This window comes from Corylus avellana, chromosome ca3 (assembly GCF_901000735.1).
Source record: "Corylus avellana chromosome ca3, CavTom2PMs-1.0".
Taxonomy (NCBI): Eukaryota; Viridiplantae; Streptophyta; class Magnoliopsida; order Fagales; family Betulaceae; genus Corylus; species Corylus avellana.
The window spans coordinates 28,252,567-28,279,506 of record NC_081543.1 but is presented as its reverse complement, the minus strand read 5'-3'; the positions used below and the strand labels follow the sequence as shown (position 1 = coordinate 28,279,506).

General features: G+C 36.8%; 2 protein-coding genes across 2 annotated transcripts; one reads left to right on the top strand and one right to left on the bottom strand.

Moving 5' to 3' along the window:
• Window positions 1–78: 78 nt before the first annotated feature.
• On the top strand, window positions 79–21,028 carry LOC132176396 (protein unc-13 homolog). Its single transcript, XM_059588589.1, has 26 exons — window positions 79–360; window positions 942–1,006; window positions 1,427–1,694; window positions 1,862–1,928; window positions 2,049–2,199; window positions 3,238–3,405; window positions 3,751–3,849; window positions 3,986–4,195; window positions 4,283–4,384; window positions 6,109–6,339; window positions 6,654–6,734; window positions 7,604–7,690; window positions 7,796–7,981; window positions 8,109–8,267; window positions 9,217–9,309; window positions 9,556–9,627; window positions 9,989–10,106; window positions 13,612–13,784; window positions 14,207–14,291; window positions 15,328–15,465; window positions 15,612–15,718; window positions 15,851–15,928; window positions 16,008–16,103; window positions 19,084–19,179; window positions 19,262–19,445; window positions 20,453–21,028. Exons 1-26 carry the CDS (start codon window positions 177–179, stop codon window positions 20,620–20,622), a joined length of 3,468 nt encoding a protein of 1,155 aa, XP_059444572.1. The 5' UTR covers window positions 79–176; the 3' UTR covers window positions 20,623–21,028.
• A 498-nt stretch (window positions 21,029–21,526) lies between these two features.
• Window positions 21,527–22,855, bottom strand: LOC132175790 (BON1-associated protein 2-like). The gene has a single exon (XM_059587843.1). It carries the CDS (start codon window positions 22,428–22,430, stop codon window positions 21,834–21,836), a length of 597 nt encoding a protein of 198 aa, XP_059443826.1. The 5' UTR covers window positions 22,431–22,855; the 3' UTR covers window positions 21,527–21,833.
• Window positions 22,856–26,940: the final 4,085 nt, after the last annotated feature.

The following is a 26,940-nucleotide window of genomic DNA, read 5'->3' as shown; positions in this document are numbered from 1 at the left end:
TACGAGATCCGACCCGGGCCAAAACAAACGAGAAAGTAAATAAGTGAAATGTCATGTTTGCCCTCTCCTCGGCCTTTTCGCGCTCCTCCAAATGTAGGACTTGCCGTAGCAAGCCTACAATTCTTCGGACCAACTTTCCCATTGCTTTCCCTGCCGGCTGCCGAAATTCCGATCAGATGGAGCAACAGCCTTGGCGCCTATTGCAGCGGTACCGTGGAGACCGTCGCAAGCTCCTAGAGTTCCTCTTGTCCTCCGGTTTGATCACCGAGCTCCGAACCCCGGCGGGCCCCATCGCCGCTCTCTCCGACGTCGACTTGGATAAACTCAGCGCCGATTACGTCCTCCACTGCATAAAATACGGTCAGTGCTGGAATTCAACCTTCTGCGCTGTTTGTTTCCCTAGAAAACATAAAAGAAAAGCTCTGTTTTGCTTAGGACCCGAGGAAACAGTGAATTCCACTCGACTGAGCCTTGTACAATCGTTTTGAATTTTGATAATTTTTTGTTTCTGGTTCTATAAACAAAGGTGCAGCTAGCTAAACTCAAGAGTTTGTTTCATTTTTGTTCATACGCTGCATAAAATCCGGTTGGAATTCAAACTTATGCTCTGTTTGTTTCCCGACAAAACATAAAAGAAAAGCTCTGTTTGGCTTAGGACCCGAGGAAACAGTGAATTCCACTCGACTGAGGTTCATACAATCGTTTTGTTCATTTCTTGTTTCTAGTTCTATGAAAAATAGATGCAGCAAGCAAAACTCAAGAGTTCGTTCATTTTCCTTGCACTTTGTTTTCTTGGCAACCAAACAGAATTAGGAATTGTGGAGTTTTGTTACGCAGTTAATGTTAAGTTTTTCTCTCGGTGACCAAACGGCGTTTATGTTGATTTTTGGTTGTGGATTTTGGATCTTAATGGTAAATTGGTGTTTTGTTGATGTTATTAGGTGGAGTGCTTGATGTTTCTGAAGCAACCAAGAAGTACTTCGATGAATCTTCTTACCCAGTTATGGTAAAGATACTTATAGAGTTATATTATTTTTTTATTTTGTTTAATTCTCAATTAGTAGCTGGGGTTACCTATTTGACATAATTTTTGAATTCTCACTTGGTAGCATAATAAGTAACAGTAATTTCATTTAGATGTTTGGTTTATGTAAAGGAAAATGCAGAATTGCGCTCAAGACATTTTCTGTTAATTGCTAGAAAAGAAGTGTAGTTTGAAGCAGTGAAAAATTTGGGAGTTTACCAAGGTGTTAGAATTAAAGTGGGGAACCAAAAGCAATGGGTTGGCATGCTGCAATATTTGTGCAAGCTTTATGGACTTTTATAAAATTATAAGACAGGGCTGATGGCATTTAATCCCTAAGTATAATTATTTAATATTTATATCTCTTTCAATCTCACTTATATGTCTTTGTTTTTTTGGTAGATTCATTCTCAATTAGGGAATTCCTATTTTCTACTTTCTGATCCAGATTTGTCTGGATCACCTCCCACGCGAGTGCCACCTTCAACTGATGTGAACCTGGCCACCAATCATGCATCATTTTCATCTAGTCCAGATCCTCTAATAGTTGAGGATGCAGAAGCATCTGGGGAAGACTTTAGTCCTAAACATGAAGTGGAAACATGCACACCTTTAAAGCCCATGGAGGATGTACAAATTCCTCCATTAGGATTACCTTGTCTGAATGCAGGTATTTGTTGGTTTACTTTTGATCTTTTCTTGACTTGGAAAGAATTTGATGCAATAAATGGTTCCACAGTTGAAAAAGATTTTTTTTTTCTTTCTTTCTTGTGGATTATCCCAAAGCCTTTCTTTCATCTTTGAGTAAACTGATACATAGCTTCAGGATTCTTGAAGGATTGTCGGATGATGACTTGCGGGAATCAGCCTATGAAATATTGCTTGCATCTTTGGCATTTTCTGGGTAATCTCTCTCTCTAATTTGTATATGTGTGCCATTTGCATTGTAGTTGATGTGCACTTGGGGCCTTTCTTTCTCTCTACTGCTTTCTCAATGTCTTAGTCTTGCTTTACGTATAACTAGGGTTGAAGTCCATACAGTTGAGGATAGAAGGAAAGAAAAGAGTGCTAAACTTCTGTCAGGGTTGAAGAGTAGAAGGGATAAAATCCATCAGCAGTCTGAGTCTCGAGGAAGACAATCAGAACTAATTGAGACCATCCGCATTCAGATGCAGGCAAGCGATATTGTCCTTTCTGCTATTAATTCTAACTGTAATTCTTATTTGCTTGAATTCTGGAAATTGAAGTTTCAGAAAACACAGATAGTTTTCTAACTGGATGTTTCAGTGTAAAGATCAACTGATTTTCAAGTCTGATATATATACACACACACCCACGCACACACCCACACACACACACACACATGTAATACGGACCATACGGAGTAATGCTTAATTATGTAATGATACAAGGCTCTCCATCTTTAAATTCTTATTGGTACATCTAATCTGCATGAAAGTTTTTGATTCTATCTCCCGTTTTGATCTTTCCTTTCTGTATCGATTTATTCATTCCATGTATTATTGTTGCTGCTGTTGTTGTTGTCGTCATTATTGTTTGGGTCTAAGGCGGTTATCTTTTGTAAATTGTAAGTGTACTAGCCTTGACATCTTTAATGAATTTTCTTATAATTTTTTTTTTTTTTTTTTTTTTTTTTTTTTAAAAAAATCATTTCAACTATTTAAATTTACCCTATAGATATTGGATACTTATTACATGATGGATGTTCGCCTAACTAGTAGTCGCTGCATGAAAGAATGGATTTACTTTATGCACAGAAGGAATTGTAGCCTCCAATTACGAGCTGCTTTGTTTATTTGAGTCATAAGTTTATCATCGTCATCATCATTATATTTTTGGTTTCAAGGTAAATTTTTGATGCCGACTTGTGACATCATTAGAGAGAATTCTATTGTGTCATAAATATGACCACATTCTGTTTATTTGTTATGTTTTTTTTATTTTTTTTTTGGTTTATCCTTTGGACATTATTATCGAACTTCTCCCCCTACTTTAAAACAGAAAGGAAAAACTCTTGTAGTTCCAGTTATTAGCTTTTATACATTGCTTCACACAACATACATAGTCTCGGTGCAGAGCTGCAACCAATAAATCCACTAAGGAGAAGAGTATTTATCTTTCTCACTTAATTTGCTTACTTCATTGTTTAGCCACTGCTTCAATCAAAGAGGCGAATTATACTTCTTTGCTAGATTTCAGAACCAATGGATGCATGCATACGGCAAAGATTGATGCAATTGACGGCTAGGAGAATGTGGGGATCAATTGATATTCCTCAAATGTCATTGGGACTTTTGGCTAGCATATTCAAGTCTGATTTTCTTAATGGAAAATCTTATATGCAGTGGAAAAGTAGACAGGTGATACTCAACTTTGCTTAATCTTTTGTTTTGAATCATTTGGATAGTAGAACAGGTTGAAATATCTATCTAAACTCTATCATTTGTCATAAAGAACCCGAGTTTCTACAGTTTAATCCTGGTAAAAAATTATAGTGGTCAATTATTTAGGCCAAAATAGATGGTAAGAAACTTAACTAAGTGAGAATTGTGAATGTTAGGATAAACTGTAGATGGAGTTACATGCTTCTCCAGGTGTCTTTATGCTAGACTATTAGAATTGGTTGTGTGATTATGTCATTTATCCAACAATAAATGGTCATTTTAAGGTTTGACTAATCATATTGTTTTGCAACCATTTTATAGGCAAGTATCTTGGAAGAGCTCCTTTATTTTTCTACTGATCTTGAAGCGTCTGAACGTCTAACCATTCAAAGTTCTCTCGCGAACATTAGAAATTCTAAGGTATGTTCACCGTCAAGGTCAAGCATACTTTAATGAGAGTAAATCTCACTACTTAATAGTAATGGCTTGCTTTGACATTTTTTTTGGATCTCCTCACACAATTGAAAAGTGGATCTTGGTCTGTTGGATACTGTAGGAGTGGGACATGACAAGATCACCTTCTGAACGTGCTGAGATTCTATCGGCTCTAACATTAGTGGCTTTAAAGTTGTCATCTCTGTCTGGAAAATTCAATATCCAGGGTGAAACCTATTATTGGACTGCTGATTATCACTTGAACGTTAGACTTTACGAGAAATTGCTATTTGGTGTGTTTGATGTGCTTGATGAAGGCCAGCTCATTATGGTGAATGTTTTCTTATCTTAATTTCCATTAAGCATTTATGTGACATAGTTTAACTTTAATGATGCTCAGTTTGCCACTTGAAATTAGGAATCCAATGAACTCCTGATGCTTATCAAATTGACCTGGCCTACTTTAGGCATCACACAGAAAATGCATAATGCGTTATATGGGTGGGTCCTTTTCCAGCAGGTATACATTATCTCAACAGCCCTTAATGTATATTGAGCATTTTTTTTATTAACCATCTGACCGAATTCTTTAATCGTGATTTGTGTATAGTAATAATTTGTTCTTATAATGGGCGTAGACAAGATAAGGTTTATAGTATACTGGTAGTTGTAATATATGGTTCAAAGAAAAGGCCATTGGCTTCCTGGAGGAAGTTGTAACACTTATCTTTCCTCGTTACTTATCAAGAGTGTTGTATTTTGTTCCTCATTGCTATGGCATCTAGGTATTAATATAACACGTTCATGTTTTCATCAATTAATTATTTCTTATTTATATATGTCCATTCAGATCCTGTTTCTTGGGCATTTTTGGTTTTGATGTGCATAGTAGTTATTGGGGATTCATGATAGGGGCCCAGGCTTTGAGTCCATGTCATATAGACTCAGTACGTGAGATTGTAGGCCAGTCATTCTTTGAGCTGAGCAGGCCTTCTAGAAATTTAAGCCTGCCCAAGAGATTAATGGGATACTTTCTATGCTAATTCAGGAATGATGAGTAGATTGTGAGGGTGTCTGGTGAAGTTTAGGGAATGGCATCATAGGTGGTTGTGGCATTTGGGGTATTTTACCCAAAAAGTATGAAGGCTTACTTGTCTTATAGTTTAGGTGCTTTATCTATTTTTGGTTTTATTGCTTGTTGCTTTATTTGGTTCAATACCACTTATCCTTGAATACTTCTTTTTTTTATTATTTTTTATTTTTTTATTTTTTATGATAGAGAGCTTAGAGTCCTTGATTTCATTTTCAAATACACATTGTAATTCTTCAGTGGTAAATTTGTTCTCAACCACACATTGGATAACATTTCATTAAGAAAATCAATGTAGTTATATGATTGGATTGGCCTTTTAGGTAATCTGAGAAAGAGAATACAAAAAAGTGTAATTTGCTTTCTAAATTTAACTAAAGTTCCTTTTGATAGGCCTTTTTTTTTTGTTCTTTTATTTTTTAATATGAATTGAAAAAAAAAAAATTAATGTGGGGTTTTTTATAGTTATTTTGATTCAATTCCAGTTAGACCATGTGTGTTTTTACCAAACTAAAGAATATGATAACTATTCCATTCCACTCTTCTTTATTCCAAGTAATAACTATTCTCTTTTCTAATGGAATACGTATTCTGCAAACTAAACGAGGCCTTAATGTAGTAGTTTTGTTCACTTCAGTTTATCTTTAGTGTTGGAACTTCCTCTCCCCCTCTTCTTGTGGCCAAAACTCACTCATTAAAAAAGAAATTGAATGATGGAATTTGTAATCATGAAAATTAAGGACAACACCTTGTGGTTTTGAGTGAAATAACCACAGCATATAAAATAATATTGGGAGGGATGTCTAATGCTGAACGTAAGTATAGTTCATGTCATACTGATTACCCTCCATATCTGCAAAATGGATGTGGAGGGTAAGATCTCATAATCGCCGAAAAGTTTGGAACAAATTTTGTTTATTAAAGGATGAAAGTACTAAAGTGCCCATTTCATCTGGTGGTCAAGTTTGTGATTATAGTTTGTTGTTCCATATATTGGTATCTGGATCTAAAAAAATATTTTCTGAGCTATTTGCCTATTTATATAACATAGTTTCCATCGTTTTAATGCTGAGTCCCTTCTAACTTGCCATATTTGTGAACTATACATCAGTATGATTTTTAATGTTTATATAAGGTGATTTTCCGTGTTGAAGTATGTAGGAACAGATGAGGCTGTGCTGTTAGAATATGCGCTTCTTGAGTTGCAGAAGGTTCTATCTGCTGAAAATGATAATCAGAAGGAAGAGCATTACATGGATAGCTTAGCATGTTCAAGAGCATGCAATGGCAGTGAAATAAAGTTATGTCTGGTGCAGGCCATTTTCTTCTCAATAAGCAGTTGGTGTGACAGTAAACTGCAAGACTATCATCTGCATTTTAGTCAGGTCAATTTCTATTTTTAAATAGTTTTCCTATATTTCCATTCCGTTTTTCCAATTTAAGCGACAGTAAATATTTTTGAGATTGTAACACTATGTAGTAAATGTCCTGTACTCCCTTCTTTGTTATTTGCCTAATTTAGGTTTATTTGCTGAGCTCTATTCTTATTTTGTACTTTTTCTCAATAATGTGTAGACTTGGATGCTCACATTCATCACTGTTGACTTGGATTCTTTGAAGCCCCTTGTATACCTACACCTTATAAATTGTGTTCCTCTTTTCAGAGACGTTCTTTCTAATTATGTGATTATTGTTTCAGAAACCTCATAACTTCTCGAGGATGATGAACTTGCTCTCAGCAGCTGGAATTCTTACTTCTGGTGATTTTGGTGATATTGAGGTTTGTTTTTCTGTAGTGTAGTTCACATTCATATCTGGTGGTTGAATGAATCACATACTAGTTCCACGGCCTTGCAAATTTATTTTTCAGCCAATTGGTGCTTAATAAATATTTTGCAGCAATCCTATTGCTATGCCCAGATTACTTGTAAACCATAAATATTTTTGTCCCTTTTCTTTCCTGGGTGGAATTGTTGTAGAATCCCTGTGTCCTCCTTTGACATCTCTGAATATATCTTTATTTCTTGTATAAAAAAAGGAAAAACAGACAATCAAATGTGCTCTTTATGCCTGAAAGAAACGAACTGAAAAACTAATACATTCATGAAAGAAATAAATGTTGCTAATTCGCACTTAAGGCATCTTAGCTAATACATTCATTAAAGTTGCATCGTGATCCAAAATGAGTCCACATCCCCGAAAGTCCTTGATGTCTTGCCTGTTGAAAGAGGGAGGGAGGGAATAAGCTTGTAAGTTCGACTGATTTTGGTAATATGCATTATGCTTGATTTCACTAGCCTTCCTTGCTTCAAAATTGTTGAGAGGTCTGATACTCCATTTGAATGATATGGTGCATTTTTCAGCTTTCTTTTCTTTCCTTCTTATGTAACTACCCCTCGGGGGATTGACATATTCAGCGTGCGTGGAAAAGAGGGGTTCACATTCTGCTGACTCTTGAGCAAAGAAGTTTATAGTGATTTTAGCTGTACAGACTCATTAAAATTTATGTTTTTTTTTTTTTTTTTTTTTTGTGTCTAATCAACATGTTCTGCTGTTACTAGCAAGAAGTTGCTCTTATAACATTATCATGACAAACCTTTTTTTCATGCTAAGATCATTGCAGCAATCCTTTATATTTTCTCTATGCAGTTAATCAGGTTGAATGTTTCCAATGAGAATGCAACTAGAAAACTTATGACATATGTTGAGAGATCGATCAAAGCTTCATATAGGCGGGTGAGTCGAATTTGTCATTTAACCTATATATTTGTTTACTTATGTTTATATATGTTATGTTTGTCTCATTACTGTGAGATTTAATGGATATGATTATACTGCCAGGTAGCTAGTACCCTAGATCTTGAATCCAAGGTGGTAAGGCAACATCCTTTGGCCCTGCTTGCAAATGAGCTAAAATTGATTGCTCAGAGAGAGTTCAGTGTGTTCTGCCCGGTGCTACGTCGTTGGTGTCCTGAATCTGGGATGATTGCAGCCATGCGACTACACCAAATTTATGGGGAAAGACTGGTTGGGTTTTTTTAAAAAATTTTTTTTTTAATCTTTTTATTGTTTAACGAAATAAATTTCTCTCAGTTCACAGTTGGTTTATCTTCTATTGATTTGCTATTCTGCTATGGTTTTTCCGACAACACAGAAGCCGTTTCTCAAGGGAGTGTCATCTCTTTCTGAAGACGTCAGATCGGTGCTTTCAGCTGCTCATTCGTTGGATCATGACCTGACTGAGCTATATATTTCTGCTTGTGAAGATAATAGGCTGCATCACCATCTCAACCGAGATCTGGACCATTATCCGGTTCGTTAATTATATCTTTTCTTTTGAAATCCAATTGCTATTGTTACCATTTTTTTTAACTCTTTACTGTTGGCCATATGTTTACCGCTTCATTTTATTTTGTTATGCAATGATGATGGTAAGGTGATGATTCTGTTGTGGGACTTAATTATTTAATTAATTGATGAACTTATATCGTCCAACACAATATTCATTATGCAATTTGCATGCTTGTTTTCTGTTTAACATGTGCGTTGAATTTCATATATTCTTTATACAGAATGATGTTGAGATAATCATTATGTTCTAGGGATCAGGATCTTTTTAAATTGTAGATTCTAATTATGTGAATTCAATCCATTCCTTGTATCGAACGACTTAGACATGCTACCTATTAGAAAGGTGGCATGTTACTAAGGCAGCTAAAATGAATTTTTCTCCCAAAAGGCTTCTTCTTCACTTTTGGAAGAGATGCTTCTTCTTTAGAAAATAAAAAAAGGGCTTTTGGTTCAAAACTTTTATACATCATAAAGCGCAAGAACCTGATGAATATATACTCAATTCTCATTGGTAACATGCCACTTTTTTAATACGTAGCATTTTTCAAGCCATTTGATGCAAGAAACGGCTTGAATTCACATAATTTTAGAATCTACAATTTCTTCGAAATTGTTTTGAAATTGTAAGGATCCTTGTGCCTATTCTATGGAGTAAATATTGCTTGTATTCAGGAACTTGATAGCATTCAACAGTATTTATTATGCATTTAATATGCTTCTGGGACCACTACAACAAACAACCTGAGCACTGGCAATCCTAGTGCAAATGTTGTCTATTCTGGAGCAAATAATTGTAATATGAGAGTGCTTTTTCTTCATAGTTTTGTTGTGAGAGATGCTTCATCTGCTTCAGCCTAAATTAGCTAAACAAGTTGGAGAATTAGCTGTTTGTCCCTTTCCTTTGTGTGCAGATTGGAGAAGTTGCTAAACCAATAATTCTTGACTGGGTGATTGCTCAGAATTCACGTATCTTGGAATGGACTGGACGTGTGTTTGATCTTGAGGTTGGTTCAATAGAAGAGTAATCATTTAAAGCTTTGATCGTATAACAGATGACCATCTAGTTTAATATTAATTTAAGGAACAATGGATTAGAAGGGAAGAGAACAGAAAAGAAAAGAATTTGCTTTTTTGTGGTGGTATTATGGATATCATCCATCTTTTTATGCATAATTAGTTTCTTGCTTAACTAGTTTTGAATATTGGGCTCACTTATCAAAAAAAAAGTTTTGAATATTGGGATTGTGCAGGACTGGGAGCCTTTATCATCACAGCAAAGACATGCAGCATCAGCAGTTGAAGTGTTTAGGATCATAGAGGAGGTAGATATAATTGCTGTAACAATAATTTGGTGTATCTTATGCCAATTGTTTGAATAGTTTTATGGAGCCTGCTCAGTTGAGCTGCTTTCAGGCGTGTGTTTCCCTTCACTTTGAAATTTCTGTCTTCATGTTCTAGTGATTGTTATTGTTTGTAACTATTGTTATTGAATTCTCAATAACCTGGGAAAAATAGGGCTTACAATGCAAATATGCTTTAACATCTTACTACATATCTCTTAGAATTTTTTATTTGGATTATTTTATTGACATTCTTTCTTGTTTGTTTGTTTAAATATTTATCTTAAGAGGGGCTTGTGGTCTTCTTTCATTTCATGGCCCTTATGTCCAATTTAACTTGCAGACTGTAGATCAATTCTTTGGCTTGAATCTTTCAGTGGATATCACACATTTACAAGCTCTGCTATCTGTTATTTTTCACAGCCTGGATGCCTATTTGGTGAAATTGGTTAACCAGCTAGGTAAAGTACATTTATCTTCCAGCATATTGAGAATGGACATATGGCTTCTTGTTTTTACTTCCTTGAGTAGGGTTTGACTCCCTCCTTGTAATGTATATTGTGATCAAGTCTAAAGAGGCATGTGATCCTTTCGCCTTTTTTTTCCCCAGTTCTAATCTTTATTTTGATTTGATTTACATTTTGGTTTGTTGGGTGCATTTGGGTGAAGGTCTCCATATGATTATATACTAGAAAATTGGTTGGTAGATTCTATTTTCTTAATATCACAAATTAGACACGATGTGAGAGAAATAGTATACTAAAAATTTAAAAGGCCTATCTATTATATACACAGACCTTGCAACCTAATTCATTCTCCCATGAAAGATTTGCTCTAAAATCACATCAGGCATTTCGAGAGCAGATATGGGTTGAATCTGCTAGATATAGATTTGTTTACTTATTAAAAAAAAAAAAAAAATGTAACTTGTGTGGATGTTTCTCTTGCCTGGTTGAGATTTTGTTAGAAAAAGAGGAGGGTGCCCACTTTTTTTTGAGGGGGTGTGTGGTGAGTTTGATCATAGAGGCTTACAATATGCATTGGCACCTACACCATTTGTTTTGTGCTGGTTATGTATGTATGACCCCGTGAGGCATATATGAGATTAGAATCGTGGTGTGCGTTTGGTTGATGGTCGCAGGTGAACTCTAAGTTCAAACTATGATGGGTGGTTTTGGATCTACAGGTTTGATATAGTTTTAGAAATAAACAACTTTGACTGTTGACCAGGCTGCCTAGAGTCTTCAAGCTTTTAATCTTTTGAGCTTCGACAGCCTGAGACTTGTGCAGTTGCACCAAGAAGGTAGCTCCTCTTGGCTTATGGAGGAATGAGGCTGTTTTGAGATAGACATCTTCCGCATTCTCTTATTAATATGTTTGATGGTTATCAACTTATCACAGTGTGAAATATTGATAAAGAAGCTCTATTTTTTATTTAATTTCGTATTGTTTTTATCTTAAAACTTACTCTAATACGATTTGCTGGTTGTTGACACGGATGTTTTCATTACTATTTTTTCTTTGTAAACACTGCGTATTAAGAACATTCATTTTGGTTTGCCCTCTTTACATGTTGGACACTGCATCTACACCCATGGTCTTTGGGACCTATGCGTGCAAGATACTTTTGTCCTGTTTCTACCAATCAGCTGTAGCTCGAATGGCATCCCCTCGCCCTTCAGAACAGGGTGGAGGGTGAAATTGTGGTGATGTGGCCATGGAAAAATGGTCAAGTTGATGCCATTAGAGTTTTGTTTTTTGACAACTAACAACTTTTCACATGTGGGGCTCATGTGCAACTCTGGATTGTGACAAGCCTTATATGGTTTTGAAGGTCGAATGCCTAGGAGTCTAGGATTGAAACAGTTTTTTAAATTTGGTCTTATATTTTAAAAGTTAAGGTTTGTTGTGTAATGAGGGGCACATCTCTAATTTTTTGAAAATCTTTGAATTAAGGACATTTTGGTGATTGAGCTGAGTCTAGAACTTTCTAAAAGTTGTTAGGTGTCTTGGGTTTATTTTTATTCAGTCCACGTTAGTTTTGTTAGGTTTTTGGTTTAGTACTCAATTTAAGAGTTTCAATGCTAATAGGATAAGGAAGAGTCTTTTAATGTGTTCAATGTATTTAAAGAATCCAGAGATTTGATTGATGGAATGTTGTATGTTTGAGTCAGTGTGCTGTTACTGTTACACCCTGAACAGCAACCAAATTCCCTGGTTGCTTCAAGAAACAACCCATATTCCTTTTTTTTTTTTTTTTCCATATCTTTTCAATCGCTACTTCATTTGACAATCCCTGCAGTCTTTCTCTCATAACTTAAGCCCTAAAATCTTAATTTTTTTCCATCCTAAAGCCCACCACAAGTACACATAGATTGATTTTCTAAGTTTGTCCTGTGTCATGTGGGGTTTAAGATCCATTAGATGCATCAATAACTTGGCTAATCAAAAAGATACCTTCGGTTCTCTTTCCATGTCAACACTTTTTTTGTGCCCCACCAATTGTCAGGTTTTGCAATCATAATTTCGAACTATCAAAATTTGCAATATTGGGTTCCCAAGCTTCAGTCCCTAATTTCACCCTCTTTAGCATTTTCTCTTAAATCTTAACAGAGGATGCCAAAATGCTCAAAATACTCTCTTTTCTTTTTCTTTTTTCTTTTTTCTTTTTATTTATTTTATTTATTTTTATATATATAAAAAAAAAACTAAACATTTGATGACCCACGGCCAGACTGTTTCTTAAGGGCAAATTTGTATTTTTATAAATTATATAAGGCTATAAGAGACATTCTACCTATTAGCTGTTTGATTTAACGCAAAACTCTAACAGTAGGGATGACATTAAAACAAGCTGAAACATGGGATACCGACATTGCAAATTTTGATAATTCGAGATTATGATTGCAAAACCGTTGACAATTCGGGGGTAATAGTGCGATGTTTACAATATCTCTTGAATTTGAAATTTAGAAATGTGACAACCCCCTCCTCCTTCTCCCACCGAACCAAAAAAATAAATTACAACCAACCCCACCAAAAAGGAAAAAAAAAAAGTGCAGGAAAATGTTCAGCAAGTGCAATTCAGGGCTCATCTTTTTAAGGTTCAACAGATTTCCCTGCTTGCTTACATGATAAAATGGATATCCAGTTTGATATAAATGGGCCACAATTAATTCAACTTGTTGCCAGTTAGGCTGCACAATTTTAGCAGATTTAGGCATTTATGATGGGCGATCCTTTGGAATCTTTAGCTTAACGGAAATGTGTCAATTTTAAGAATATATGTCTCATGTATCTTATAGTTATCCAGTATTTTAACCATAAGAGGTTGGCTCGAGTGGTAAGTTACTTGGCCCTGCATCTTTATGAAGTATCAGGTTTAAGGTTCGACTCCCCTAGAGTGCAAACAATTCTTCGAGGCCATGCCCGTGGGAGAATGCCCAAACTTTATCCGACCCATGTGGGGGGGGCGTTTTGCACGATGTCCCGTGGATCTAGTCGGGTCGAAGCCCTGGATACCTTGGTTATAAAAAAAAAAAAAAGGAAAAAAAGTTACCTAGTATCTTACATGTGGGAAATGCAATTAAAGTGGATTTGTTTCTTTTAATTTGTGCCACAGAAGTTGGGGATTGTTTATCCAACATCCTGGTTGCTGTGTTAAATGCTTTCTAATGGTCCTGGGAGATCTTCATATTCTGTGTTATCCTTGATATTTTATGAGGTTTCTATTACTCTCTTGAATTCATCAAGTAGAAGATATTCTGCTCAGTGTCTCATCTTTTCTGGGGGATCTTAGGGGCTACCATGTGCCCCTTTCTAATCATCAGCCACACATTTTCTTGTCCAACAATTGTTCATTTCTCCCTCTAGATGTTATCAAATTCAAGTTGATTAATGTGACGATTCATTTGGAGAAATCTAGTTTAGAGTTTGATTTTTATCATTATGCATTTAATACTGCAGTTGAGAAGAATCATCTCCATCCCATGGCTCCTCCTTTGACTCGTTATGAGGAGACAGTTATTCCAATAATGAAGAAGAAGGTGCTAGAGCATAAACTATTGGAGGATGATGTGAGGAATAAGTTGAATGAATTGACAATATCCAAACTCTGTGTCAGATTAAACACTCTTAAAGTAAGTGCAATTCTTGATTTATAAATAGAGATGATCTTATGTTTCATAATTGTTGATTGAGCAGGTTTGAGAGTAGAGTGTTGATTCAGATGGGTATATATAAGTCTCATCTTTTACATGCTATCACTTTTTATGAAAATGAGAATATCATTGACCAAAAAGAGCACATTTTAGATTTATTTATTTAAATGTATACCAAATATAGTTGGTATCATATTTCAAATTTTTTGGGTTGATTTTTAGAACTTTTTTTCTTTCGTCTTTTTTATTCTTCTTGTGGCCTTAATAGTCACTGAGGGCTAATGATAGTGAGTGAAATTGTTCCAAAGAATATATTTGTTATAAAGTTGCTTAATTTGCATGAATCATATCATCAAATTCTGTTATTTTCTCTCTGCATTATCTTTTGTTTCTTCCTGCAGTATATTCAGAAACAAATTGACATACTAGAAGATGGCACTAGAAAGTCGTGGGCGCTTATCAGACCACCAGTTGGTCATGGGTGGGGTAAGTTCTTTCTAAGTGTGGCTGGGAAACCTACCATTTGGTGATTTCCTTGATTTTGCATTTGTATTATTCAATCAATTTTTCCATACATAGTTTCCTTATCTCTGAGTCATCGGATCGTCTGTGCAAGATGGAAATCTAGATACATGATGTGAACGAAACTACTGAAAAAATAAATGTAAACAAGTACTTGGCATCTTTCAGCTTGCTGTTTGAATGCTTTCTTACTGATCAGAATAAGCCAAGAGCTATTGGGTTTTTCGGAGATTCAGAGATCTTTCTCAACAATTTTTTTATTTATTCAAATCCTGGTTTTTAGATGCCGCAATACCTGCTCCTATTTTCCTATATTCTCAAGATGACATACTTTTTTCCGAACTGTTTGATGGTATTGTTTTCATGCTGTAAGTCCCCAAAAATTGTTTTGCTCTACACTAAAATTTTATTGTAACAGCTAACACGTTCTAACCCTCCATGTTATTACTGTTTGAAAAAAAAAACCAGTGGAGCTTACCTAGTATTTGAGCTCTCTTTCGGCTAGATGGCCTGATTAATTGACTGATTGTGGTTGTTGTTGTAACATGCACAGTTTCCTCTGACCACAAACTCCACAAATGTTTGGTTGTTCTCTCCTTTTCCTGGAAAGAATATCCTTATGTGTTTGTAATGGATGAGACGTTGGACTTATATGAGTTAACATTAACCAGAAGGAGGAGTAAAACCGAAACCTTTTCCTTTTAGCTCAGGTGGTAAAAGGTGGAGAGGGCTTGGGGTAGGGCTTATATTCACATCTTACTGATAAAAAAAAAGGAAACATTTTTCTTTTAAAGGTAATAAGAATTAAGAAAGAATGCATCTTTTTCTTCAATATATTCTTTTGTTGGCAATTCTTTAAAATTGAATTCATGTTGTTAGTGTTTCAGATTTAAATGTCTAGTATTTTAGGTCTCTCTGTTTCATTTATTTTTTACTATATTTTTTAGGTGAAAAATTATCAACAACTGACATTTCTAACATATAACTTGGTCAAATCCAGCTAAAGAAGTCTCTCTGGAATCTTCAGAGAGTTCACGGCTAACATGTAGTGAAGCAGTTGATGAACTATTTGTAACCACCTTTAGCAGCATCAGGGATACCACGACAGATGCTATCAGCAAAATACATGACTTTGCTGGTGAGGTTATAAAGTTCATTTGCATTAACAAGCCTGTCTGTGACTGACAATTTTTAATTTGCTAGCAATAGGTCTGCCCTGTTACATATCTTTTTTCCTAATTACTTGGATTTATGGACACAATTAGCCTAAATTTTAATTTCTAGGTGCAAGAGTAGTTTTTTGGGATCTCAGAGATGCATTCCTCTTTCGGTTATATCGTGGAAATGTTGAAGGTGCTCGCTTGGACAGTGTTCTTCCACATATTGATAAAGTAAGATACTGAAGTAAATTTTCTATGTGCAATATCTTGTATAGGAGCTCTTGTGAAAATGATTTATTGTGGTTGGTAGTATCTTCTACCACCATTGAGGGAATTTTATTAATCTAAGAGTCCTTGATGTAGGTTCTCGACCATATATGTGGTTTGATTGATGATACTCTTAGAGACCTTGTCGTTTTCAGTGTTTGTCGGGCATTACTGGTGTGCTTTCTTCCTCAAAATTTAATCTATTGCAGTCCCTTTATGTGCGGTTCTAATTTTGGATATGTTCATGGTTCAGGAAGGCTATGTTTGGGTGTTGCTCAATGGAGGTCCTTCTCGTGCATTTTCTAATTCAGATATCACAATTATGGAGGATGACCTTAATATGCTGAAGGTATGTTTCCTTTGTATAGTGGTAAAATTAAACAAACCTTTACTTGGAAATTTGAAGTAATCGCTTCTTTTTTTTTTCTTTGAAAAGAAATGAAAAAACATGCAACAATTTACTTGTCACATGCAGTTATGTCCATCAACTAAATACTGCAAGGCAATTGTGACTGTATAATCTGCGTCAGGCAAATAATGTTTCTTAACTCGTAGGATAAGCACAGAAATAGCAGGCATTCCCTATCCCATTCTACCCAATTACTACTATCACTATTCTCCCTCTCCTTCTCCGTTCGGAGCATTCTTGGATAAACTTAGGTTTTTTTCGGCAGGCCTCCACGATGGAGTCTCGCTTCTTTGTGGAGGCCAAAGTCTTCTCTTTTTTGGTCGAGGAAGGTAAACCGAAGCTGTGTGTGGAGGAAAGGAGAAGAGGTATTTTAGGGTCTATCTTTTTGGGTTTCAGAGGGGTGGATTGGTTGATAGAAATGTTGGAAGAGCTGATGAAGTCAGCTGGTTCAGAGGATTTCTTCAAATCCATCCGGGTGGAATCGAAGGCTCTCACTGTCATGAGGGGTGGTAACAGGAATGTTTGGTTTTTGGTGGTCTCAACTCAAGCTGTGGACGACAGGAGGAATGTTATTGTGTTGCCTGAAGGCCGCAAAGGACGGGGATGGGGCAGATTCGCTGGGGAACTGAGCAAAGTGAAGGCTTTTTTTGAAGCCACAATTGGGCTCCCCTCCGGCTCCGGTTCTGTTATTGGGTGCTCCACGCCACACGCGGTGGTGGGTGAGGTTGCTGTCCACCATGTGCGTGTGCTGGATTTGATTCAGATGGAAGCATGTAGAGACGTCGAAGCCGGGAGAATGGCGGTGAATTGTTTCGAGTTGGAGAGGAAGCCTCCTAGGTCCCTGGCAGCGGCTACTGAGTCTTGGAATTCGAAAAAGAAGAAGGGTGATTTCGGCAATCATGGGTTGAAGAGGCTTCTAGGGCAAGTTCATTTTGAGCTGGACCGGGTCCTTGCTGGGTTAGCTTTGAAGCCCATTCGCAGGAGGAATAGGGTTGGGATTTTGGGCCTGTCTAGGTCCATGTACATTCGGAAGAAGAGGGTAATCGGGTCGGTGAGGGTTACCGGGTCGAATCGTGTTTACGGGTCGAATCTTGTTCCCGGATCGGATCCTGTTTTCGGATCTGGTTCCGCTTCCGGTTCTTTTCCTCTATCTCCGGCACCGATTCCGGCGAGACCTGGTTCGCCGACGAGGTTGAATGGGTTTGCTCCAATTTTGCGCTCGTCTGTCTATTTTGGTTCATCGGAGATTCTTCCTAGCTATCTGTTGGATACTCACAGGCCGGAGATTCTTCCGGTGACTCCTTTGGTAACTGAAGCTTCGGTGGTTGATGTGAGTGCAGCCTTCGAGTCGCCTTTTGGGGTTCCTTCTGTGGGTAAGACTGTGTCCACACAGGTGGCTTCTCTGGGGATCCCCAATTCACCTGAGATTCTTCCTGTGTTGGCTCCGACGCCGCTTTCTCCTGTGGACGTTGGTCTGTTCTACAATCATGTCTACTCCTTCCTATGGGGCGGCTTCCTCTGTTTCTAAGTCAACTGGGTTATGCCCGGAGCGTGAAGGAGAAGGTAGCTAAACAATTGCATAAGAACAAGGAGTTGCTGGCTGAAGTTGTGGCGGCTACTTCGAAGAAGGGGGCGGAGGGCTGTTCCGAGGTGGTGCTTGATGAGGCGAAGTTCGCTCCCTTCGTGGGGTTGACGTGTAGAGGTGACGAGAAAAGGCTTTTGAATCTTTTTTCGAAGGTTGAAGCGGAACGAGAGCCCATAAAGGTTAAGGGAAAGAGGGAGCTCAAGAATTTGGAGTGCTCCATCAATTTTGAGGCTAGAGGTCGGAGACTTTCTTCGGAGAAATGCCAGCGCCGACGGGGTTGTTTTGGGACTGCAAATGATTTTTCTTCTCCTCCTGAGGTGCAGTAAGGGTTTTGGGTTTTTTAAGGCTGGTGCAGGGTTATTGTGGGCTTTTGTTTTGGGTTCTCTTTTAGGGTTTTCTGTTTGGCTGCGGCTTCTTGTTGGGTTTTTTGGGTTGGGTCATCTTGGGTTGTGTTTTCGGGCTTGTGTTGGGCTACCTATGTATATTTTCTTGTATACTTAGAGGCGCTTTGCTCTTTTTTTTGATATATACAACATTACTTATTAAAAAAAAACATATGTGGTGTTCTTTGTATGCGTGAAATGTTAGAAAAGTGTGGAACAATCTCAGTATGTAGCATGGCAATTGGTGACCTACCCAACAAATACAAACAAACTGTTGGTTATTGTTTTGACTCCTGTTCAACTACAGTTACATTTTGCTTGTTTTGGGCTCACACTTTTAGTTCAGCATCACTTCATATACATTGACTTATTGCTTCTAATCTAGTCTAGTGAACTGGAATCATATTACAGCCCTAGGTTGATTCCAACTTAGCAACAGCTTACTCAACGAATATAAACAAACTTCAGCTTATAGTTTTCACTCCTATTTCACTGCAGTTACATTTTGCATGCTTGGCCTCCCACTTTTAGTTCTGCATCACTCCATGTACATTGACTTATTGCTTATAATCTAGTCTAGTCAACTGCAATCATATCTAGGTGTTCAGTTGATTCCACTTCACAGCAGCCTACCACACAGTTAAAAAATCTTGGGTGGGCCCTTAAACATAATATAACTCCTCTGAAGGACTTCTGGACTTCCATGTTCTTTTTTTGGTTGGATGGTTAGTGCTTTCAGTTGTTTAGACTTGCTTCAATATTGCACTAATTAGTTTGAAAGTGGCATTGATTGGTTGCCATTCACAAAACCAAGTAGCGGATTCTCATTTTGTTCCAGCATTTCATGACACATAAAGATTATTTGCCTGATGTATATATACTTAATACATTTTATCAAATTGTTACCAGTTTATATCGTTTGCTAATAGGGCCCTGCGGCTCAACTTTCTAGGAATTCTTTATAGCTGATGGAGAAGGCCTTCCACGTTCATTAGTGGAGCAAGAAGCGAAACTTGCTGAACAAATACTAAGCTTGTACACCCTTCAGGTTTAGTTTCTGGTGATTGAAAATTTTATACTCACATTTGAAAGGCTGAAATAGGCAGTATGGTGACCTTTCATTTCTGCAGACTGGCACTGTTATCCAAATGCTGATGACAGCAAGTGAACAAATTTCAACGGGATTATATCCACGTAAGGATGACAAAATCGGCTTAGAAGATGCCCAAACTTTAATACGAATCATGTGCCACAAGAAAGATAGACAAGCCTCCAAATTCTTAAAAAGACTATATCAGCTCCCAACATCTTCAGGTGATTTTTCTGCTTCACTTATTTGCTTGCATGGAATTTCGATGTTGTATGATGTTCAAATAGTTACAGTAGTGTGTAAATTAACATTTATAAGCAAGATGGCAACTGCACATGCTTGTAATACTGACGTTGTACAGACGCACCTCTACAAGGTGGTAGTTTGTCATCCTATCCTTCAATGCACGCTATTTACTAAGAGTAATGCTATACTTGCATTACAATCACATCACAATTACACTATGCTGATGTGGCATTGGCTAGTAGTCCTTAATTTTATTTTTTATTTTTTAAAAAATAAAGGGCTAATCCAAGGGCTACTGAGAAATGTTATTCTTCACAACACAATCACTATGCTGACGTTGCATGGCTAGTAGCTCTTGGATTGGCCCTTGTTAAAAAAAAAATTTCAAAGGTTACTAGCCTACACATCAGCGTAATGTGATTGTGGTGAGAAGTATAGTACTACTCTTACTAATAGGGTCTTTTCTTCCAACCCTCCACCCCGATAGTGTAAGCCGTAAGGTGTCCTTGCTGGCCTTCTTGCTTCTTTCTCAAAAGCAAACCGAAAGGACAAGTTTCATTCGCTTGATTGAACTATTCTTGAACAGGTTCTAAGAAAGAGTATCCTATATTTCCCTGATTCAGATGAGAATGGTTATTGATCTGGATTTGTTAAGCTGATGGTATGCTGGTTTTATTAAGAAAGAAGAGGATCTTTCTTCTTTCTCCAACCACTGAACAAAATTTGATCCTGTTGCGTTTTCCTTGTTCCTTTTCAATCTCTGCTACTCTTCACACCGCATCGGCTAATGTAACATATTTTAAGTGGCTTCATATACTAGCTACTTAAAATATGCCACTTAAGCTGGTGTGAAATTGGTGTGAAGAGTAGCATTACTATTTACTCCACTAACAATCTTAAATGTGAACGACATTTTATCATGATAATTATTAAGCACAAATGCAGAAAAAGGCATTAAGATGGCTAATTGATTACATCTCTGCAGAGTACGATGACACTCCATCAGAGGATTCCACTTTGAGATCACCTCTCATATCTGATCTTCTAAAGCGGAGCTCCTCATTTCATTGGACCAATAATGGCCCGAGCAGCTTCAAATCTTTTAAGAAGAAACTCCAAGAAGCAACATCCGATATCCGGAACATGGCATGGTAACTAGTGAAGGTATACCAATCATTCCATCGTCTGACTACACCCAAGTTTTGTATTCCATTTCCATGTAAAAGCCTTGTCAGCAAACCTCACTCCCTGTATAATCTGTAAATTTACCATTATACCCATTTGTTCTCATTCATGGAGGCTAATATTACATGCAGTACAAGGCTAACAGTGTCTGCACAAATGTGGTCACTCAGTATGGCCTTGACTGGCTCCACTTGTCCATATGGAGAGGATCCTTATCCTTTTCCTATCATTTTCCAAGCTTTCAGCTGGCGTTAAAACTTTCTTTATTGCACATGTAAACAGCAAACCCAACAACTTTCAAACTTCCAATTATTTACGTTACGCAACTTTCCGAGTTTATCCGGTTAACTTTATTTGATTTGTCCTGTTTATGACCTAGGCTGTGTTTGCAAGAGTCTGGACACAGGCAGGAGTGCCTTTTTTGAAATATGTGCTTGATTAGTTTTAGTGGAAATGTTGTGGGAAAAAGTGAAAAAAATATATTTTATATAAAAAAATATAAAAAATTTGTTTTGTAGTGATTTTTTTTTTATTTGAATAATAATAAAAAAAATAATTGATGTGGTATAAAAAATAGGAATGTTGGGATTAATTTTGAGGTGAAGGTATTTTTTCTTTTTTTTTTTGGATTGAAGAAGAGGCCTGGTGCAGCCTCTAATTAGGTATACCTTCTTGTGCTATAGGAATAAACAGCTACGTATTATATTGTATTATATCTCATTCGTGCTTGATAAGCTGCCGAATCAGATTATCTAAATTTCAAGTAAAAAGGAGAAAGTTGCAAAATATATATATATATATATATACCATTAGATTTGTTAAATCTAATTCGGACCATAAAATGTTTTGTTTCTTTTTCTTTCGATTTCACCCATGACACTAAGACAACCATTCTTATTGATACAAAGAAATTGGAAATCTTGAACAAAGTTGCCTGATTCCAAGGAAAAGCCACTCGTTGTAGCCAAAGTGCACTCACTGGAATCCGAAACAAAAATGATTGAAATTTGGCGAGTTATACAAAAGTCAAGCTCTCGTCTTTATAAAACACAAAAGAAAATGGCGCCCATTAGAAGGCAATCCAACCACAACCCCACAACCAAATCATTGATGCACTACAACTGGATAGGCTCAAGCACGACACGTCACCGACTTCATTTCGAAAACCAACGGCTCTGCGGTCAGCATCTTGAACTCACGCTCACGGAGTCCCACGGGTGGGACAACGCCACCGGTATACCAATCACCGTCTGCCGCGTGTCAGCGTTTGGCGATTCTGAATCTAAAAAAACCCTTTGGCCGGCGACGGGGTCTAGAGCTTCCAACTTTATTGCAAGATTAACAATTCCTTGGCTCCTTGAACCGTCTCTAGCCCGTAACCGGTAGCTCAGGTACCGAACTGACCCGACCGGCGGGGTCCCAATGTCGTGGGCCGGAATCTGACACCAGCCCAGTTGTGCCTGGCCCACAATGAGCCTCTTGGTGTAGAGTTGGAGGTAAACGGAGGAGTAAATGTCGGTGAAGAAGGTGGCGTCTAGAGGGACACGAAACTTGTCACCCCAGGTGGGGTTGGTGCCTCCCTCATCATCCACCCTTGTACTGTACACGTGGCACTTCTTATCACCCTTCTTGGGGTTGTACGGACTGGGTAGGGCGGTGGTGAAGGTGATGAAGGGTCTTATCCGGTGTGAAAAGAGAGCTGCAGAGCTGGTGTTGAGGCCTTCTGCTGATAGTATAGTGATCTCCAGGATGAACGGCTGATGATTTTGCTTCGACATGGTGGATCACTAGCTAGGCTTGTGTTATGTTTCAGTGCTTGTATTGGTATATATTGAAGAGTTTTTGGACTTGTATATATATAATTATAATATAATTATAATATATATATATATATATACACACACATATATGATAGTTCAGGGCATGGAGAAAGAGAGTTCTTGGGAACTTCTGGGGTTACTCACAGTGCAGTTTCCTCGTGGAATAGAATGGGAAATAGAAATTTAAACGGCGGGAGGCTCCTGTGGGCATTGAACTATGAATCTTTCAAGCTTGTGGAGTCAACTAGTGACACGTGATGTCATGTGATGAGTAATTTAAAGACGCTAGATGCCCTCTTACCAAAAAAGAAGAAAGAAAAAAAGAGGCTAGATGCCATTTTCTCTTTTAGTTTTCATTAGAATTTGGAGGTATTAGGTTTGTCGACTAATACATGTAAGTGATGTTAGTTGTACTAATTTTTTTATTATAATTACAAATTGATGACTGGTGTAGGTGGAATAATTAAATAAATAATTTGGGTTATCAATTTCTCTAAATTATTTCACTAATTATGTATTGCCAAATCGATTTGAAAATAATTTTGTAATGAAATTTGTAGTACCCCACAAAAATTTCTATGAGCAAAATGCTTTAAAAAAACATATAACAAGCACAAGATAGTTTTTCAAATACCATATAGATTTTATGATAAATTTTTTTGAATGGAATAATATAACTAATCAACTTGAGAAGATATAAAGAAAAAAAAATCATTTATTAAAACGTTTCAGTGTTTTAAGTGAGAGAAGCTCTGAATCATCTCTTAAGAAATATTATATATTGCTTACATAAGTGCGCTCGTCGGTGTTTTAAGTGATAAACTTTGCCTCCATAGTGAGTACAACGGGGGGAGGTGTGTGTCTCTTGTTGTCTCCATCCTTCTCTCCTCCCCCTTTCTTAATTTTTACAGTCTCTTCCCTTTTTTTTCTTTTTTTTTTTTCCCTCTATTTTTATTTGGTTTTTTATTCTTATATCTTTTCTATTTCTTTTATCCATAATTTGAAAGTTTGATCTACCGCTTGTGATTCTCCCATCCGGTTGCTGTAGTAGGTGTTTTGTTGGCGATTTGCTTCAGCTTTGTCTCTTCAAACCGCCAGTTTAGTTGACCACTCTAACATGCCGGCCCATTTATTTGACTCATTCACATAATAGTTTCTAAGTTTTTTTTTTTTTTTTTTTTCACGGTTGCGGTTGTTTTGGGTGGGGTTGTTGTTGCTGGATTGCTTATTCCCTCATTTAATCACATGTTTAAGGTAATATTTTATTTTCCTTCTAGATATGATTGAGATCGCAAACGGAGCAATTCTCTCAGCCATTGCTTTCTAATGAATAGTAAAAAGACTTTTCACCTCACTATCCCATTCCCATCTTCACTTCTATGGTTAGAGTCACTTTCATACCGTCGCTGGCACAACGAGGTGATGAGATTTGGGTGGGGGCAAAAATGGTGTTAAGTCTTAGCAAAGGTCCGGCCTGAAGGTGATTGCGGTGATGGATGTCACTTGCCCTTCGTCATCGGTGTTGCTACAGGCATGACCTCACCCTTTTGACGGCTCACAACGTTGCCGGTCATCGGCATGCTCTCTGACGGAATTCTTCATATCTCCCGGCCCCGACCTCGACTTCTTTGTACATGATTGATAAACGGGTCAAATTCGTGTCAATTTGCTTAATCCTCATAAACTATATAATTAAATTATATTTTTAACTATGCTTATAATTATCAATTACCTAAATGATTGATAAACGGGTTGTGTTCATGTCAAACTAACATGATATGTTTATTAAACTAGTTATAAAATTCGTAAGATTGAGAGCTAGATTTGATACGATTAATTAAATGAGTCGTATTTATGTCGATCTCGTCATGATACAAATCCTACCCATAACCCGAATTATTACCCCCACCTACCTAAAATGTATAAATCTATCAGTCAAAAAGCCCTAGAGCTTTGACAAAACAACAAGAAAAAAACAAATAAAATGAAAATCAATAGATTTAATTTGAAGGCAAGTTTTTGACTATTCATTAATAGAAAGCAATGATCACGATTAAAGAATTGCACTCTCTATATATAATGCCTATATGAAGCTTCAAAATTAATTTTGCAATTCATCAGAGGCAATTTTTTTTTTTTTTTTTTTTTTTCTTTCTCTTGATTCCAAGTATCTTATTGAGAATCTACTTGATGAATAGATGACAAAGCAAATTGACTACTTGAAGATGATGCAGCATGGGAGATCAAAGCTTTTCATCAATATGGAAAAATGGTCCCCTTAGCAGTTGAGTACTAGCAACTATGACATGCTTTCCCAAATTCCTTCCCAGCACCAACTGCTGTCGGCCGGAATTCCAAGGGCATAATTATCAAAGATGTTTCTCTCATCCTCCTCCCAATGATCCAATTTGGGGATAAAAGCTCTCGCCGCCTTTAGAATCTTCTCCCGTTTAAAAGTCGATTGGTTTTTATAAATTGAAGGATAGAATTGTTCAAAAAAAAAAAAAAAAAACAAAAACAAAATGAAATGACAATTCTGTCTTTATATTAATACTAACGAGCTCTTTTCCAATTCTAATTGGAGAAAATTCGATCTTGTCCTCTTGCAATTAGGCTACCAAGTCTCCTTTCACCTTAAATTTTTTTTTTTTTTGAAAAGTAATTCCTTAATTGTAGCCCTTTCAAATCTCCTCCTCTATTTGAGATTGCAAACATCCCTCCTAGAAAGCTTAAAAGAAATTGCATATACTTTTCTTTTTTTAATATTCTCATATACGAATGTTTTAATGTTCTCCCATTATACACTCGTGTTGAAAATGTTCTGATAAAGACCCAAAATAAAAAAATTATAAAATAAAATAAAAAAAGAAAAAGAAAAAGAAAATTTCCACAAAACGACAAAAAAAATTGAGTTGGCAATTTCCCGTGACTCATGTTGCAGCTTTCGTGCTTTCCGTTTTGTTATAATTTTCCACGAAATGTAGTCAATATACGGCGCTTGTCGAAGTGTTTTTTTGTCATATATCTCTGCCACGTTTCCCTTTCTAGATGATAATCTTCTTTTTCTATATTTGATCGAGTAATTCCCCTTGACAAAAACAAGACTACATTGATGATTGCCAGCCACATAACTTTTCCATACAATACAATTATGTTTGTCGAGACTACGTACATGCAATAGGGTTGTCCTATTACAATGTAATATGTGTAAGAGATCGCTTGAAATATTTAAATGTGTCTCAACAATTCGAATAAGTGGAGTCCAAAGTACTCACAATTATGTTTATCAAGATCGCATGTAATAATGTTGTTCTATTACACTGCAATAAACAGTCTTATATGACAGATTGTCTGAGCTGAATAAGTGGAGTTCAAACTACCAAACACACCAACATGTACCTAACAATTCAAATAAGTGGAGTCCAAAGCACTCACAATTATGTTCATACATGCAATAAGATTGTCCTATTACACTGCAATAAACAATCTTATATGAGAGATTGTTTGATTAGAATAAGTGGAGTTCAAACTATCAAACACACCAACATGTACCTAACAATTCAAATAAGTGGAGTCCAAAGCACTCACAATTATGTTCATCAAGATTGAATGCAATTAGGTTGTCGTATTACACTGCAATAAGCAATCTTATATGAAAGATTGTGTGATGATCCAAATAAGTGGACTTCAAACTACCAAACACACCTACATGTACTTAACAATATATTCTGATAAGTGGAGCTCAAACTACTAAAACACCTATTCATTCAATGAGCAGTCTCATGCGAAATACTATCTGAACCCCACTGGCGCAGACACATGCCTGAACCGTCCAATTAAAAAGAACCCGAACCCTATAATACTGTTTAAACACCCGTCTAAACAGTTAGAACTTCCGACGGTGTTCCCGCCTAGAAAGAGAAGAAAAGTAGGTATGTTTTTACCAAGTCAGAAGGGATGTGGGAGAAATAAATTAAGTGAGAGGGCCACTTTGAAAAGGTAAGAGCACGGCAGAGGCAGAACGTACAAAGCAAATCACATGCAATCCTCCTTTCACTTTCCTGGACCCGCCGGCCTACTGGGTTGGGGTCCCCAGCACCAGCGGCAGCTGCAAATTTTTCTAGCGTGTAGAAAATATTTGTGCACCACATGCCAATTGGCACATCCACTTTTATTTTATTTTATTTTATTTTTTCTTTCATATGTACGTGTCCTGGCCTTGACATCCTTCTGCTGACGACTTTTATTACGGTGGAACCCATTCCCAGGAACTTCAATTAATTTCTTACGTAAATGGATTGCAACTTCCACGATTTTTATATTTTGGGAATTTGGAAAATTCGCATTCCCCATTAATCATTAATTATAAACAACCATAAAATATAAAAATAGTTTTTACAATTCAGAAATTCAATTTTGCTGCAAATATATATTGTTAATTAGCAGCTAGTCTTTTTTCCTTCTTAAC

What these genes read in the sequence shown, in the direction of transcription:
- LOC132176396 (XM_059588589.1), top strand. Translation starts at nt 177, where the DNA reads ATGGAGCAACAGCCTTGGCGCCTATTGCAGCGGTACCGTGGAGACCGT. An exon ending in ACCAGTTGGTCATGGGTGGG is followed by an intron (nt 14,292 to 15,327) that starts GTAAGTTCTTTC and finishes GGTCAAATCCAG; the next exon opens with CTAAAGAAGTCTCTCTGGAA. An exon ending in TAAGCTTGTACACCCTTCAG is followed by an intron (nt 19,180 to 19,261) that starts GTTTAGTTTCTG and finishes TCATTTCTGCAG; the next exon opens with ACTGGCACTGTTATCCAAAT.
- LOC132175790 (XM_059587843.1), bottom strand. Translation starts at nt 22,430, where the DNA reads ATGTCGAAGCAAAATCATCAGCCGTTCATCCTGGAGATCACTATACTA.